Source organism: Plodia interpunctella, chromosome 24 (assembly GCF_027563975.2).
Source record: "Plodia interpunctella isolate USDA-ARS_2022_Savannah chromosome 24, ilPloInte3.2, whole genome shotgun sequence".
In the NCBI taxonomy this organism is placed as follows: Eukaryota; Metazoa; Arthropoda; class Insecta; order Lepidoptera; family Pyralidae; genus Plodia; species Plodia interpunctella.
In genome coordinates, this window is record NC_071317.1 from 1,492,850 (window position 1) to 1,510,701 (window position 17,852).

At 34.6% G+C, this 17,852-nt stretch overlaps 2 protein-coding genes across 2 annotated transcripts in view; one reads left to right on the plus strand and one right to left on the minus strand.

Moving 5' to 3' along the window:
* Gprk2 (G protein-coupled receptor kinase 2) overlaps nucleotides 1–11,533 on the minus strand; it is a 65,600-nt gene extending 54,067 nt beyond the window's left edge. The window contains exon 1 of the mRNA XM_053763889.1: nucleotides 11,022–11,533. Within this exon, the coding sequence (XP_053619864.1) occupies nucleotides 11,022–11,073 (52 nt within the window). The 5' untranslated portion in view covers nucleotides 11,074–11,533. The remainder of the gene's footprint in view (nucleotides 1–11,021) is intronic.
* Nucleotides 11,534–12,815: 1,282 nt separating this feature from the next.
* Nucleotides 12,816–17,609, plus strand: TAF1B (TATA box-binding protein-associated factor RNA polymerase I subunit B). Its single transcript, XM_053763882.2, has 3 exons — nucleotides 12,816–13,176; nucleotides 13,623–13,779; nucleotides 14,381–17,609. The coding sequence occupies exons 1-3, from the start codon at nucleotides 12,981–12,983 to the stop codon at nucleotides 17,064–17,066; spliced, it is 3,039 nt and encodes a 1,012-aa protein (XP_053619857.1). The 5' UTR covers nucleotides 12,816–12,980; the 3' UTR covers nucleotides 17,067–17,609.
* The last annotated feature ends 243 nt before the right edge of the window (nucleotides 17,610–17,852 follow it).

The following is a 17,852-nucleotide window of genomic DNA, read 5'->3' on the forward strand; positions in this document are numbered from 1 at the left end:
TTAAGGTAAAATAATTTGTTAACGTCAATAAATGATGTGTATCATTCACATCATAAGATGAATAAAGAATTTTGAATTTAGATTTCCGAATTTTTAACGCGCGTTAAAATAGGCTCGTGCGAACAAGGGTGTAGGAATGATTTGGTAGTCGGTGACGACCCAAATTAATTTTGATGTTTAATAAATAAGACAAGGTAAGTAGGTATAATCATTTGCCACCTGCTTTGTTCGCGGTACATTTTACACACAATTGCCCAAAAAGAGTGTTAAGATTTTCGAAAAATATAATGTAAGTAAAACAAACGTAAAGACACAAAAAAATAAAGATTAGAAAAGATTGCTGTTTGCGATATTTTTTATACTACCAAGCAGGCAAACAGGCAGTTATGGTAAGTGGTCACCACAGCCTATTAACGCTTGCAACACCAGCGCGTTGCCTACTTTGTGTCCTAGGATTTTTTGTCACAGCACCCTGTAATCACACTGGCTCTCTCACCCTTCAAACATGAACACAACAATGCTAGCACTGCTGCTGTTTAGCGGCAGAAATAAATGAGATTAAATTAATTTCACTTATTACTTTTAATAGAATTTTATTTGTGCAATAATGGATCTTTTTTATTGTATACTAGCTGCGCCCCGTGGCTTCGGTCCCGTGGGAATTTCGGGATAAAAAGTACAGTATATGTTATTCCAGGTTATTTTCTACCCGTGTATCAAATTTCATAACAATCGGTCCAGTAGATAATGCGTGAAGAGGTAACAAGCAAACATACTTCCGCATTTGTAATATTAGTTGGGATATGGCAAGCCCATAGTGATACGGTGCTTCGTAAACCAGAGCGGAAAGGCCGCTGCTTAATTAGACATTCAATCACAGCAAATTGGTAACGATAAAAACTGTGCACATAAAACTAGCTGGCGCCTGAATGAATTATAATCAATTTGGAATGTGATAATTAAATTTTTTGGGAACGGTGCCAAGTGTTCTAATAAAATTGATAGTTTTGCCTAATTTGTTTATTTTCATAACATTGATTTAAATGGATAATATTGGAGGATATGGAGTGGTATTTTCTATATAAGTCACTAGATGTTGTCCGGGGCTTCGCTCCCGTGGGAATTTTGAAATAAAATATTGCCTATATATATATATATATATATACAAGATTGCTATAGGCAATTCATTTTCAATGCTATAGGCAATTCATCATTGGAAAGGTACATATATGTACCTTTCCAATGATGAAAGAATTTTTGAAATCGGTTCAGTAGTTTCGTAGATAATAATAGTATATAGACTGTTGATGACCTGATCATCTGATTGATGACCTCGGTGGCGCAGTGGTAAAGTTCTTGCCACTGAACCGAAAGGTCCCGGGTTCGATCCCCAGTCGTGTCATGATGGAAAATGATATTTTTCTGATTGGCCCGGGTCTTGATGTTTATCTATGTATATGTTATAAAATATAGTATCGTTGAGTTAGCATCCCATAACACAAGTCTAGAACTTACTTTGGGGCTAGCTCAATCTGTGTGATTTGTCCTAATATATTTATATTTTATATTGTTATCGGTATAGACTGAACCGCTTTCAAAAATTCATTGCAAAAACAGGAAACTTGACATGCAGTTAATAGTATAGATCATTATCATCATCAGCCTATATAGCAGTCCACTGGACATAGCATCTTAGGCCTCTTCTAAAGTGCACCTCTGTTGTCGTTATTAGGTTTTACGCATCTAGTCTTACCGCGCAACATTTCACAGTTCATCAAGTCATCTAGCCAGCGGGTGGCCCACGCTTCGCTTGCTCGGGTGCGGCCTCCACTCGCGAACACATCTACTGAAGCTGTTATCTGTTCTACAGACGTGGTCAGCCCATTGCTGCTTCAGCTTGCTGACGTTTTCGGCTAGTCGGAGACTTGAAAGCTCTATCGGATAACTTCAATTTGGATTCGATTCCTCAGTGAGTTCAAGAAAATTGCACTCATCATAGCACGCTAACACATTACATTCTAATAGGCTAGTAGCCTAATAACACACGTAGGAGAAAAGATTATTTAATTAAATTTTGAGAATTTATTACTTAAAAAACTATAAAATATTTTTAAAAAATTACAGTATTAAATTCAGCTGTCGATTTAAAAGGGGAATTAATCTTCCTTCCATCTTCCAAAAAGTTTGAAAACCACCATAGAGTTAGTCGAATGACATTAAGGTAGGTATATAACGGGCGCATTCGGTTTTATTGGCGGTTTATACGTCGTGTGGCGTCTTTAAGTCTCGCAACCGATCGTAAAGCCGCTGCTACTTGCACTATAAAAATAAATGTGATACATACATATGCACTTTCGAGGAAATATATTAAATGCATTTGTGCAAAGTTTTCTTACTACAATATAAATACTAGTACAGGCAAAAAACATAGTTAAGTATATTTACAGTTTTTATCATTAACTTAAATCTGAATGTCAGGTCTCTATCTATCTATCTAGTCTAAGGCACAATTTATATTTGGCATAATTATTATGCCAAAATATATTATACCAAAAGCGGTATGCCAAAGATCAATAACAAGGACAAAACAAATTATGCCAAAAAAGGAACACCTTAGTGGATATTCGATCGAGACACAAGTTAAATTGTGGCCAATGTCCACACAAGGTAAATGTCCGGCAAATGGTCAGCTTGTGAAACTTCATTTGTTAAACAAAATGCCCGTTCAAATAGATGAATAAAAAAATGTCCCGCTTAAGTAAATCAAGTATTTCCCAGTGAAATTCTTGAGCCAAATAAATAACTTTGTATTCTGAATGGATTCTTATTAGGTTAACTATTAAGGTTAGCTTTATTGCGGGAATTTAACGATAGCGGTGGATGGCAAAGACTATAATATATAATTTACTATATATATATATATATATATATATATATATATATATATATATATATATATATATATCTAGTATGATACATAGTATGTATGTATGATTGTTATTTGTACGAATAAAGTCTAAAAGGAATGGACCTATTGAATTGAAATTTGGCACAGAAATGGTAACCTTCAGGCACAGTATGATGCAGAGCAGTGTACAATAAGCATCCTATCCGCCCCTGTACAAATGTTACAATAACAAGAAATCGGGTGTAGTATTAGATAATTATTAGTTTTATTCCAGTTATTCTGACAATTTATACCAATGTCAACTGTGCATAGCAAGCAGTAACCTGTACAAGGGTGAAAAAACCCGTTTGACGAGATCGATATCTATGATGTCAACGGTTTAACTTCAATCATTCCTGTCTTTATATTTAATTATTCTTAACAAAGAAATGTTATACTTGGTTTCTTTTGTGCTTATTCCGCCCACAGAATATTTGTGTTCGCGGGTAATGGGGTAACCAGATGCCTGGGAAAATTAGGAATATCTATGGAAAATATAATTTTTCTAGGCCTGTTGATAAACAATTATCAGTTGGGAAAATGCGAATAAATTACAAACCGTCAAAACCATTACACCACCATCAGTTCGGTTGATATTTTAGATAGATCTAAAACAACAATAATATATTTTTTTGTATTAGATATGTAATCTTTGGTTAGGTATATGAATACCATATTATGTAGATATTGCACTCGTAACATATTTTGCGATACGGTTCAATTTACTTTCGTAAATAGATTTTGAGTCGTAAAGCCATAAGGGAATTCATGAATGGATGGGGCCGAAGAGAACATGAGTTCACCATTAAATTTGACACCCCCTAGTCTCGAGAGAAAATGCAACGATTATGCCAAATTTAGAGAACTAAAAGAGGAAAATGGTTAAATTGATAATACAGCTAAAACTTTATTATTTGTGACTACTTTTACCATTATAATTGCTGAGGAAATATCCGGTAAATTTCGACCACTTGGTCACCCTACACTGAATAGCCGAGATACCGTTGTGAGACTCTGAACTATTTTGTTATTTCTCATTCGCCTTTATTGTGTACGATGATCCAGATTTCTCTTGGATCTTGAAAAGCCTCTGGGAGAGAGTATTGAATAATGGAGATTCCGCTTATTTTTTTATTCTATTCACAATTTTGGGGAAATATTTATGTGATACAGATAATTCAAAGTAAAATATTTCAAAACCTTATGAAAAATTCTAACTGAAAAATGTCTGGAGATGGCTGAATGGATGTATGGATTTTTTATTTCTTTGATGCTCCCTGGAACTTTTATGAAATTCATTGATCAGCCCCTTTGACATTCTTACTTTTCTAAAATTGCACATTGTAAGGAAATAGACAAGAGTTAACTCGTAAAATAACGTTAAAAATACAAAATAAATACAATAAAAATGTTCACGTTTTGCGAAGTGTTTGCTAAATTCTCACTTTAAGAAGTGCTGATTTTGAGAAATACACGTTTTGCGAAGCGCATATTTGCGATATGTACCTTATGTGTCAAGTGCTCATTTTGCGTTAAAACCGTTGTCAATATACGACGCCATATCATAAACCCTAAAGATCTAACTGCTTTAAAATTTTCTCGTTGCGTAATCAATTATTACGTCGTGGAAATAAAAAAAGGTATGTGCGCCCTAAATATCTGTTTCTACTAACAACAGAATAAGCTGACAAAGGATATTAATTCTACGAAGTAACACCCACAGGTCATAGGTGAGACCTTTTGAGCGGTCGTGGGCGGCGCGACCTGAATCAAACCCACCAACTCCCTATTTCCCGAACTGGTAAACTTGTTACGATTGGATTTTCATCACACTTCGTTTCTTAGTTACTAACAAAACAATATCTGTTATTGTACTAATATTATAAATGCGAAAGTTGTATATGTGTATATATGTTTGTTATTTTTTCACGCGAAGTCTAAAATTGTCACGAAATTTGGTACACCAGTAGAATATAAGCTTACATAACACATAGGTTACTTTTTATCCCGAATTTCCCACGGGAGCCCTGGACGCCCTAGTTTTAAATAAAAATATTGAATGTGAAAAGTTTGTAGTTGGCGACTCTCTATCACTCTCACTGCGAAAAGATAAAAAAACTTGCACACTTTTTTTACACAAGCAAGCAAACAGGCACGCGGCCCCCCTTATGGGAAATGGGTTAAATATCAAAGATCTGTTTTGATTTTACAACCAGCTTGACCTCCCTTATTGAGAATGCTATTGTTTGCAATCAGCTAGCAAGGCCCCTTAGTCGCCTCGTAAGACATACACGGAGAGATATCTACTCCATATCTTCCCATTGATGTTCGACATCAATTCATTGATGTACGGCCGCGGGCAAAAGCTAGTGGAATACAATTTTCACTAAGATTTGAGCCGGGACGTCATATTCCCACATACGACATACCTTATCAAAATACCTAACTACTTAGATACCAAACAACACAAATGCTATTTGCGGTCAAAGGTTACCGGTGGCATCATAGTTATTCAACGTATTAGCGTTTAGTTTACGTAATGTTAGTTATTCTCATCTGTTGCGGTTTATTATCTCCCTTAAAGTACCCTGGGCTAAGTATGTAGTGTTGCGGCTGAGAAAGAAATCGGAGGCACGCGAGGATGACAGAGAGTTAGAATACTTGAAGATTTTTGAAAACTCCTGGAGTGTTCATTATGTTTCAGATTTCATAACAGGGTAAACATGATTTGGATCAAACACATCTAAGAACCACCCTTTATGCGTCGAGGGTTAAAAAGAAGAGCTACCGCATATATCGAGTGTTACACAATAGATAAGACCTAATGGTGTATATACTCAATCTGTGAGCTTAGTCAATCAGTGATGTAAGCAAGGGTCGATGACCCCAGCCATGTCGGATGTGTCATCAGTTTTGTACGTCCAGTTGATTGCTAGATATTTATGCGTAACAAGTGTTCGCCCGCGGCTTCGCCCGCTTTGTTTTTCCACATTCCTGAGAATGCTGTGAACGTACTCCTATCGTATTCCATAGTTATGCAAATTTTGAAAAGTGGTTGAGTAGAAAAAAACGCGTAGAGGTTATAACAATTAATAGGATCAATGGATATAGTACGCTGTCCAGGTGTAAGGCAACAATAGCATTCCTGACCCTCGTCAGGAATGTCATCGTCGTCTACTCTCGTAGACCTCAGGCAGCCGGTCCCCGGGCTTCGGGGCGTCACAGCTGATAATAAAGTTCAAGACAGCGACAATATTATCGAATTTCCATCCAGGCGAAGAACAAAGTACAAAGTCTGATTCCCATTTTAATATTATAGGCGAAAGTTTGTTACTCGTTCACGCACAAACGGCTGGGTCAATTTTTATGAAATTTGGTATTGAGGTAGCTGATATACACATATATATATATCTTGGATTATCACACGGGTACTTTATATCCAGAGAGTACGCTCCCTTAGGATTTGCTCAAAAAATCTGATAGTCAATGGCGCTTTATAAAGTAGGCGCGAATGGCTGTGAATAAAAACATAATGTTTTTTTAAATATAATTACGCGTGTAACACCGCGTTGTACAGCTAGTAAATACATAAATAATTGAAGTGAATGTGTACACGATTATATGAAATACCAAAATGGCCTGGCGACAACAAATGTTCGCAATATTTTTTGCCGACACCCGGTAAATAGTGCGGCTACGAAGATTAATTATACGTACTAACAGCCCGTCCCGGCTTCGCTTGGGTAAAATCATAACAAATTATACACCTGAACATTCCACAGGAATCAAATCACACTATTTATTGGTAAAAAAACACATGAAAATCCGTCCGGTAGTTTTTGAGTTTATCGCGAACAGACAGACGCGGCAGAGGAATTAGTTTTATAATTGGAAGGATTCCGCATCTGTGCTTGAGTTCAGTGATCTGAGGCGTGTGGTTCCCGCTCTAAAGCAGGAAGGACCACTGTACAACCTCCCGTGGATTTTGTACGAAGCGAATACGGGATATAAACCGGTAGGCAACTGATAGTTACTAACAGCATTCCCGAAGAGTGTTGACACAAAGAGCGTGTGATATATTGTTTGTAACAGTTGACACGTCTTAGTAGCTTTCATAGACAACTTCCAAAGAAGTAAGTAAAATATCATTTTTAATTTTTTATCTATTTAGGACAAAAAAAAAACAATTGTACAGGAGAATCATCATCACGAGGAAATATACACACTGGTTTGACTAGTGTGCGTGCGACTAATTGTCACTAGATGGCGGTAGGTAGTCGAAAATTATTTATTATTTGTATAGTATTTTATTATTTGTATTATGCCGGGCCCGTACCATCGGCAAACAGTTCGCCACACTTAGCGGTTCCGACGTAGGTACATTTTTATTTTTTTCTCGTGGTAAATAATACCTCACACACTAACCACGCAATAAAGTTATTAGCTTTCCCGCGGCTTCGCCCGCGTGAATTTCTCACGGGTTCATCACTTATTTTTCCGGGATGAAAGGTACCCTATGTCCTTCTCCATACTTCAAACTACATGTATGCAAAATTTCATGAAAATTGGTTGGGTAAATAGAGCGTGAATAGGTAACAAACAAACTTACTTTCGCATTTATAACATTAGTTGGGATTCCCGTTGGCATCAGAGTTCGTCGATATCGTCGGCATTTAGTAACTAGCCAAGTTATAATAAATACATTCATCTTTAAAACATTGTTATATTCCTAACTTGGAGCTTGGCGGTGTGCCGTTTTATTTTATTCTAATAAATCCGCGAATTCAATTGAAAATGGCAATTTTTTCGTGCAATTTATCAAGCGCTTGTCTCGGCATCTGGGGTTGCAATAAATGAAATTGATGTCCTCGGATCAGGCAAATAGGGAGATATGATTTCATTTATTTTTGATGAAATACTTTAGGGTTGCACAAGTCGTAAAAGTTAAAACATTTTTTATTTTATTTTTAAGTACGTGTAATAGCAATATGCTTCGATGGTAGGTATATAATATATATAAGCACTTTATGAGAAGGGAGGAAAAACAACGTTGTGAAAAGGATAATTACAGGATATTTAGTGGTAAAAGTCGAGGAAAGAGGAAAGTCGAAGAAGAGATGGATGGCGTTCGGCAAGATATACCAAGAAATAGGTTTAACCGATCTCTTGGTATATCGTGGTTGGAGAAGTGAGTGATGGAGACTGACATGCTGTACCTGCCCCATATAAAGTGGGGTAAGGGTAGGCGGATGATGATATACCTAATAACTAGAAAAATAACTGTGTGTGAGAACCTACGCCCACAGAAAGGCCAAGCACAGACACATGACGAATGTAACTAAATATATGTACAGAGCACTAAATTCATCATAAAGTCGTCTGAGAACAAATAAATCTTGCAATAATTCAGAAAATAATATTTGCGCTACTTATTACATCTCCTTGGCTCTGTCATCAATATTAGTGCCGAAATTTGCGCAAATCCAATTTAAATGCCAAGTGTCACGGCTAATGTAGTGCTACAATTAAAATAATGTTTTTACGAGCGCGAAGCGTTGAATAATCGCATCATAGGGGACTTGAGGTCTCATTTTAAATAATGAGAGGTTAATATCGTGTTTTTTCTTTTTATTTGCGGAACAAAGGTGTCTTTCCGTACAAGTTCCAACGAGCGGGTTCAACGCGCTCTCGAAAAATAAAGTGACATCAAAACATTTAAAAAAACTCATCAATGTTTTTTGCCGCCATTTATATAAGAACCGGTTGCATTGTGAGGTAATGAATGAATAAGTACCTAATCGCATGATTAAGTATTAAATAAGTAGGTGTTTAGTAAAGTTGCTGATGTATTATTTCGTCACAAATGTGGCCAAATGCTTGGATATTCTATTGTTACCTATTAGCTGTCAAGATTAATCCTTTAAAAGACTAATCGCCGACAACCACGACGGGTTATGGAGTGGTCCGCTTCTAGGGCGGGCACCGAGATTATTACTTGATAAACGAAGCAATCACACCCACTGCAACTTTATCAGAGCCATGTGTGTGTGGCCGTCTGTAATGTCTAATGGCAGGAAATGTGTCCAGATCACTTTAATGTTTATCAATCACGTTGACCTTGTCCTCTCATGATCCTGACTCCTACGGGTATGGTGAGTTCCGACAGTTTCCTGGTCGTTATCAGTAAATAGCGGTGATGGCTATTAAAACATGTAATGCCAGTTTTGGATTTGCACAGTTACTGATGCATGTGTATTTCACTTGAGACCGTAATGAGAGCCAAGTCCTACTACTTAATATTATAAATGCGAAAGTTTGTAAGGACGTATGTACATGTATGTTTGTTACTCTTTCGCGCAAAATGGATGGATTTTTATACACAGGGAGAATATAACCTGGAATAAAAAACAAAGGGTACTTTTTATGACGATATTCCCACGGGAGCGAAGCCCCGGGGCGCAGCTAGTCTAGTATAATGGTCACAAGATCCACATTTTTTTATCTTAGTGTATTATTAACATCAATATGAGTGAAATTGGTAGATAAGAAATTGATAGCATTGATAAGGCTGATTGATTAATGCCTTATTCACGACTAGCTTTTACCTGCGTTTATTGCGTGTGTTTGCTCTTAACTTATTATTGTCACTATCTCAGGTTCTAAGCAACGTATCGCAATGAAACATATACCAGATTCTAGCTTAGACCTTCCGCTATACAACTGTGAAAACTGCGTCAAACAACATCCTGTCATTTTTGAGTGCCAACAATTCAAAAATAAAATAAAATAAGTTCCATATAGACCCCCATTCAAATTTTTATTTAATATCTCCTATACAGACATAACCCACTTACAGTTTTAACAAAGGTACAGATAGACAACAATTTAAAAATAAAATAATGACAATAGGAATATACCTATTGTTCTTTAATATCCCCTATGTACAGACATAGTTTTATAATACCCACTTAGTTTTATTATATTAAGTATATGTATAGATGTAACAGTTTTAAAAAATGTTTTGTTAAATTTTCTGTTTATTAGCCTATTTTCCTCAACTTTGATGAGTAGGAGAAAAAGTAGTTATTATTAAATCCATGACCATCACGGATGCCATTTTTCAGTCAAATTTAATTCAGCACTTGTTATATTTACAATGCTAAATTTTTGTGTAATACTATTTCGAAAATAGGTGTATGTGTTAAATAATATTCAAAAACTATTTCAAATTTACTGTTAGTATTAAAATTATTGTATATTGTAGCTTCTTGTCTCAACCTGAATTTAAATGCGGGATAGCAATAAAAATTGCAAAAGCATCAATTAACGATGGTAATTTGAGAATGCTATAAAAACATCAACACTATTGCAACATTAATAGGAAACCTGTTTGATTTTATTGAGACATTGAAGTCTTATTCGCTATCTAACCTAATACATTGCCCACATTGACAACTTTAGTTTTAAAATTCAAGTTTTAATATAACTTTTCTTCTTTACAGAACTATAAAGGGACATTAATGCTAAATTTTAAATAGAAAATTGGTACTTAAATATGGCACAAACTTAAGTCTTTAATATATTATAATTAATGTATACATATACATACATAATTTGATCTTTGTATGTATGTAAAAGGCTTACTTATTTATGAATTTTCTGTTTTATATAAATATTTGCAAATTAAAAAAATTTTGAGCTTGCCTGTAAAATCCTAGACCTCATCTTCACTTCCCATCACTGGATTGAGGTTAAAACCACTCAAATTATCATTAATAATAAAATAAAGTATTGTAGATATTTCAAATACATCCAAAATAAATAATATTTATGTTAGGAAATATTCAGTAAATTGGCACAGTTGAGAAATAAAAACTTCTTTTACTAGATGCAATTATAATACAAAAAATATGAGCAAATATAAATATATGTAAATCAATACACTAATAACTAGAGACTAACATGATGGATCTGGTAGCAAAATAAAACTATTACTACTAGTTTTCCTTCCTTCGTTGGCGCAACTTTGATTACTCATGAATTATACATTTTCTTACATAGAAAATTTACATACCCTCTCTGGCTTTCAAGTAAACAGTGTTGGCGACAATATTCTCCAATTCCATCAGTTCCAGTGTGGCGGATTTTAACGTAGACCCTCCAGAAATCGAGACACCACTGATGCGGCTTCCTAGCCGCCTGATCCTCGTATACACAGCCCATCAATATCAATCACGTCCAAAAAATACGGTTAAGCACTGCACACCATTAACTTAGCTAACATTTACACTAATACTCCACGCTCAGGAGGAATAGACACTCGCGACGGGATACAACCAACCAGGAACACGGCCGAACCAATAAACATGCAAACGATCCCAGTGCCAGTCAAGGGTGTGGTAGAAAACACGTTACCATCATTCGTCACTACAAAATAAAGCGGTAAATACGCTCTTGGGCGGCAGTCTCGAGAATAAATGGCCAGTTTCTTTCAGTTTACGCGCAAATGAAGCACACGCCCGAATTACGCTACAAAAATTACCAACCAATTTACAATACGGCCAAAGGATACTAATCAGTTGCCATGTCGGCAATTTTGGAAACTACTAAAAAATTTTTTCCTGGTGTTTTGTGAAGTACACACACAGGGGAAAACGGGGATATTGTCTTGCAATTTGCAATGGAACCCACAAAAAATTTAAATACTCATCTATAAACGTTGAAAACGCCTCCTTCTTTGAATTTAATGGTATAGAAATTTTTATATTTACCTCCTTATTTTCTAGTGATTTTAATATTTACGATTTTTCATAGTTTGCTTTAACTGCGCAATGGCAAAATGGCCTAATGTTCAACTATTGTGCAGCCAAACCAGCTGTGAATATTTTGAGATAAAAACGTAATATATTAAGATAAGATAATATATATATATTTATACTAATGTACCAATATTAATCTATTTAGTCCAGTAAGGTTTTATGTGAAGCAATTTCATTCACTTATTGACACATTTTTTTACGTTTGTATATCTTTTGTATATGGCGGTTCCAGCTTGTTTTCCTATATGAACGAACAGTACTTTTTTCCGGGGATAAAAGGTACACTATTTCCTTCTCCGTACCCATAACTCTATAATACTCATACCCAAACAAATATTATAAAAGCGAAAGTCAATCTGTTTGGGTGTGCCGCTTTCATGGCTAAATCGCTAGACCGATTTGGATAACATTTTGTTTATATATAATTAAAGAAACCAGTTCAAACTTATGCAACTTTTTTTTTATTTAAACGTCCAAATTACTATAATAGAGGGTGAACTTTGTATGAAAATGACATCTCTTCCGCTTTCGCAGAAAATTATATAATAGCTATTCCGACTCGACAAGAAGAAGAAACAACAAAATGCATACGGGAGTAGCCGCGGGAAAAGCTAGTATTAATATATATGCAGAATTTCACGATTGTTATTTGTGACTCACATTCATTAAGACATTATCAAATTCTTGTCTAGTGAGAAAAATGCTCTGTTTTAAATAAACTCAATAAACTACTATGACGTATTCAGTTTTAATCATGGCAATAAATAAGCGTCAAATCATTTGACAGTCCTGCCAACCTTGCATTAAAGATGCATTCATTATTCATTTTATCTAAAGAAAATATTCCGAAGGAATAAATTATTTTACTACCTATTTGTTAAAAAATGTTTGAAATATATACAAATATAATTAAACATTGGAAATATTATGATGTTATACTTTTTAAATATTAAATATTTTAATTAAATCTTCAATAAAATGTTAAGTCCAGGATATTCTTAGGATGAACGCATTTTCTTTCCACATGGTCCATTGTCTTGACTTTTAACACTGCAGACAAGACAACAATGTTACAATCACAATCATGTCACTTTTTAGATTTCTTTCCCGAAATATTATATTTCCTTCTTAACAATCTCAATGATTTTCCTTGGTTTCCTTTAAGTTTACAGTAAAAATAAAATCCGTAGTACCTAACATTCGAAAATATAAAAATGAATAACGAGCCGTGCAAAGTTTGTGGAAACACAGATATGAATCTTATAGACGGGTTTTATTACTGCGTTGAATGCGGGACCCAGGACACTAACATTATGGAGACTTTAGTCGAGGATGTGGCTCTTCAAGACGGAACATTCGCCATCAAGCAGAAGGCAAGAGTTAAGAAGATAGCTCGTGTGGTGGCAAACGGTAAAGTAGGGTTATGTCATGCTTCTATGGTATCATAGGTACCATGGATTTAGTAGGTACTACGGAGTACCTACTAATTCCATGGTACTTACTAATGTTTGGAGTCTTTGGTGTAATCATGACATTTTAGAAAACTGAGAGGTGTCATACTCTTATATTATAGGAGATTTCCCAAAAAAAAACACAATAATAAATATTTCCTTAGTTGTAAGGAAATATTAAGGAAATATTAGGCTGCGTTACCCAAAACAATCCAGCTGATCTCATACAATGAGTCTGCATACATTGGGTCTAAAAAAACCGGACATATGGTGAGGAACAAGATAATGACACTGTATCTTCTTGTGTCTTTCTAATATACATATTTCTTGTATGAGTGAAACAAAAGATATGATGGACATGTCTTTCTTTTTCTCTGTCTACATGTTATTATTTTTATATTTCAGTTTCTCCTGAGTGGTACAAATGGCAGTCTTGCAACTATATTCTATCAGGCATGGTGAAAGAGCTAATGGATCTTGGCGCTGGACCCAAGTTTAAGATGAGAGTAATGTGGCTTTGGACACTTTATATCAAAAAATTTCAGAATAAACAGGAGTTAGGGTAAGCAAATGTATTTTCAATAATCTTTTAATCATCACCGAGACGACCTCGGTGGCGCAGTGGTAAAGTTCTTGCCACTGAACCGAGAGGTCCCGGGTTCGATCCCCGGTCGAGTCATGATGGAAAATGATCTTTTTCTGATTGGCCCGGGTCTTGGATGTCTATTTATATATGTATCTATTTATAAAATATAGTATCGTTGAGTTAGTATCCCATAACACAAGTCTCGAACTTACTTTGGGGCTAGCTCAATCTGTGTGATTTGTCCTAATATATTTATTTATTTATTTATTTATTTTTTACAGAATTGGAGAACTTTAAATATACAATTAAATTATAACTTATAAAGTTCTCAAAGTTCTGAAAATTTTATTAAAAGTTAACCCTTTTACAAAAAAAAGAGATTTAAAAAAAAACTCTTTGTGTTATTTCAGTTTTCATGTTACTCACACACTCTGTCTAGTTGCTTTTAGTAGAAAACCGTGAAAAGAAAATACATTTCTGATATTATTAGAATTTCATATTCAGAAAAAATCTAATCACAATAAGATTCCAATGACTCCAAATGGTTTCCCTAAAATTATAAATTTTGTGGTTTCAGACTACCAGCAGATGCAGATGAAGTAGATGAGAGCAGCATACCTTACAATCTTGTAACTGCATGTAGAAAACCAATTAAGAATTCAATCAAAAGTGTTCGTTTACACGTGGACATTCGGAAAGTAACAGTCAATTTACTAATCACAATTTTGTACTTGGCATTAAATTTCGATAGGAGTGAAATTTTAGTGTCAGATCTGGTCAGGTTCATTAGAGAAGGCAGACTGAGCTATAAAAATAGTCTCAAGTATGTGCCCGAAGAGATTGATGTAACTAAATTTGATTTGAAAAAATCCATTATGCCTATGAAAATGGCTAATGTTGAGTATATCAATGTGCAAGCAATGTCATTTTTAAAAATCATGAATTTAGGTTGCCCTATAGTTCCTAATTTGAGAAAGATTGTTGAAAGGTATGTCAAGGAACTATGTCTCCCTGATTGTTTTAAAGATTTAGTATTTTCGCTTATGAATCTTGTACCTTGTGATTATCTAGAAATAGACATATTTATAATGAAAACTATAAATGCTGTTCCGTTTTATGGAGCTCGAGTTATGGCTTACATTTTAGTCGCTCTTAAAATGTGTTTTGGATTAGACGATGAATACGAAACAAAGTTATCTGATGCAGTCGATTCTGTTAATAAAGAAAACTGCCACATGAAATGTCACAAATTAGGTGTATTCTCAACATCATCCGATAGACTGTTTTGTTTTAGAGAATGGGTACAATTTCTTTTACTAAGAAAATTAGTTTTAAGTAAAAGTTATGTACCTCTTTCTTTATTGTATCGTATGGATGTAGATGATTATGTTTATATGGAGCAAAGTGATGTTAAATCGCCTTATAAGGAACAACCTTCAGTAACTGATGATATCACTATGTCATTGTTAGAAAAAATTAAGACTGATACTGTAAAAGAAGTGATTCCAAAAAAAGCATTCTTTCCCAGTCTTACCCCATTCACTGATTATACTGATGTTGTCTTGAAAAATTGTCATGATCCTGAAATAAGACTGATTCTAAGTGAAGATTTCACGCAATATTCTTTAAAATACGCGTACGAAAGCTTAGATTTACGCGTATCAGATGATAGCGAAAATATTATTGTTGGTATCAATGAAACTAATAAATGTATCAAATCTGAAATTAAATCAAAAGTAAGTTCGTCATATCACATACATAGAGACGACTCATTAGTGTTCGTAAGAAACTGTGAAAATAAAAATTGGATGAAAACTAAACGGCCTTCACAGAAACATGTAAGAAAAGTGAAGGAAAACGACAGACATGATGATGACAGTGATTCTCACGATGAGTATTTATATGATTCGGAAACAAGCATGAATGATGCGGTAGATGAAGATGAATGTAGCTATAAAAAACAAGATTTTATCGAAGTGGACAAAACTGGCAATATATTCGATGACGATTTTCAGAATCTAGCCGAATACGAACCTAAAGATAATCACGAGTTACTAGATATAAAAGAAGAACCAATTGATGAAGAACATCTTGAATTCAATAGTTATAATCGTGAGAGTATGGATGCCGAAAATAATGTTTTAAAACACGATGCCGATAATCTTAATGATGTTCAACCCTCTGACACAGACGAAGATGTACTTCAATTCTATAACCCTGAAACGTTCGACCGAGAAGGCACTATAAAACATTTAGTATTATTAGCATGTCAGAAACATAAAATAGCTATACCTAAAGAGTATACAACAATAGGAAATAAGGAGCCTAGGAAACGTAAAATCCAAAATATAAATAAAGAAAATAATAATGATGATGCTGTATGTGAGAAGAAAGCTAAAGTGCGTACCAAACCAGGAGAGATTCGGAAGGATGTCAACATCTTGCTGTCTGCATATTACGATAGTTTGAAACATGATGTGTTTTCTTCTGTTAGTCATCATATTAGAGATCTGGTTGAAAATTTTGAGAGGACTCGAGAAGATTTTGAAGCAGAAGATCAAGCAGATGGTGATTTCCATAACGATTTAGAAATCTTTAGAAATGAATCGAACCAAAATAAGAATGGAGAGAATATAAACAGTGCAGATAACACTAGTAATGTTGAGGACCCAAGTATTTTAGAAATTGAAAATCAAACACATGACGATAGGGAAGTTGCAGAAACAGAAGACGCATACAAAGGAGATCCAAAATTCGACGAAAAGATATATGATGTCAAACAGCTATATTTGACAAAATGCGATGAGAATTTTGAGGATATATTTGACATACGCGATGATCCAGATGTAGATAGAATAATTTCTCAGAAAATTGAAGAGGAATCTGTTACTATGAATAGAAAATCTACTAAACATGACAATAAAAATGAAGAGGGTTTCAGCGAATGGGAGGACGAAGTACCACTCAGTGAAATCAAAGAACTGATGTTGGAAAGGAAAAACGTGCATGAAGACGCTTTTGAAAAATTGGGATACTTGGTTAAGAACAGAAAAAATATTACTAAAAATAACTATTGGGTTAGACAAGAGAAAATATTAAGTAGGGTGCATCAACGAGTAGATTCTTTTACGAATGAAATGAAGGAAACATACCCGAAGAGTTTCAGTGTGCTCATCGTAGAATGCGCGGCCATGCTGGACTGCACACCTTTCATTCTCTATAAGTACATGGTGCAAATTGAAGAGCGCCTAATCCATAAATAATTTGTAAAAAAAAAATTCTTCAGAAAATTCAATATTTTCATAAATAAATTAAAAACTGGTAGCGGATTGCGACTTGGATTTGTTCCGTAAAATTAGTTTTTGGTTATGTACATAAATATTTACGGTATTATGAGCTAAACTTACAATTAAGTTCTACATACATATGTATTACGTGGTTCTCAGAGCGTGAGACGCTCGGCATCTGCATCAAGCAATCTGTACTATGGTAATGTAAATTTTATGAATGACTGATTTTGGAAATGTGTCCTTCCTCAAGAAAATTGACGGATCGTAATGACAGCGCGGCCGTAGCGGTCGTAACGCTCTGAGAACCATTTCAATTTAATTATATTCTATTTTCAATTTAGTTTAATTTTAGTGACTCTAAAGTGATATTATTTATTTTATTATCATTATTTGAGTTGTACCTAATGTAATATCTGTTCTGTGATTTTATTTGTAAGTTAATAATATAAAGACTATATTTTTGTTTATTTCTATGTATATTTGTGTCCGGCTATAATATAAATACTTTTATTCAAAGATCTTTTTATTTATTAGCTTAGCTTCGTGTGCTGCAGCTGCAGGCCTTCCATCAACTTTTACAGAACGATTCCAATGCAACTCAGTTCAATTTAGGAACCTATAAAATGAATCGCATTCATACAAAAAATTAAGTCGATGGTATGAATTTGCGATGCAGTTCAGTTTAGGTCGTAAAGTGGATCGCGTTAAAACATGATGGTAAGCCCCCAGCCAGGAGTGATGAGAATTGTGAGATCAAAA

Excerpts from the sequence above, each read along its gene's own strand:
- TAF1B (XM_053763882.2), top strand. The coding sequence starts at position 12,981 with ATGAATAACGAGCCGTGCAAAGTTTGTGGAAACACAGATATGAATCTT. Across the intron at positions 13,177-13,622 it reads AGCTCGTGTGGTGGCAAACG|TTTCTCCTGAGTGGTACAAA; the intron begins GTAAAGTAGGGT and ends TTTATATTTCAG. Across the intron at positions 13,780-14,380 it reads CAGAATAAACAGGAGTTAGG|ACTACCAGCAGATGCAGATG; the intron begins GTAAGCAAATGT and ends TTGTGGTTTCAG.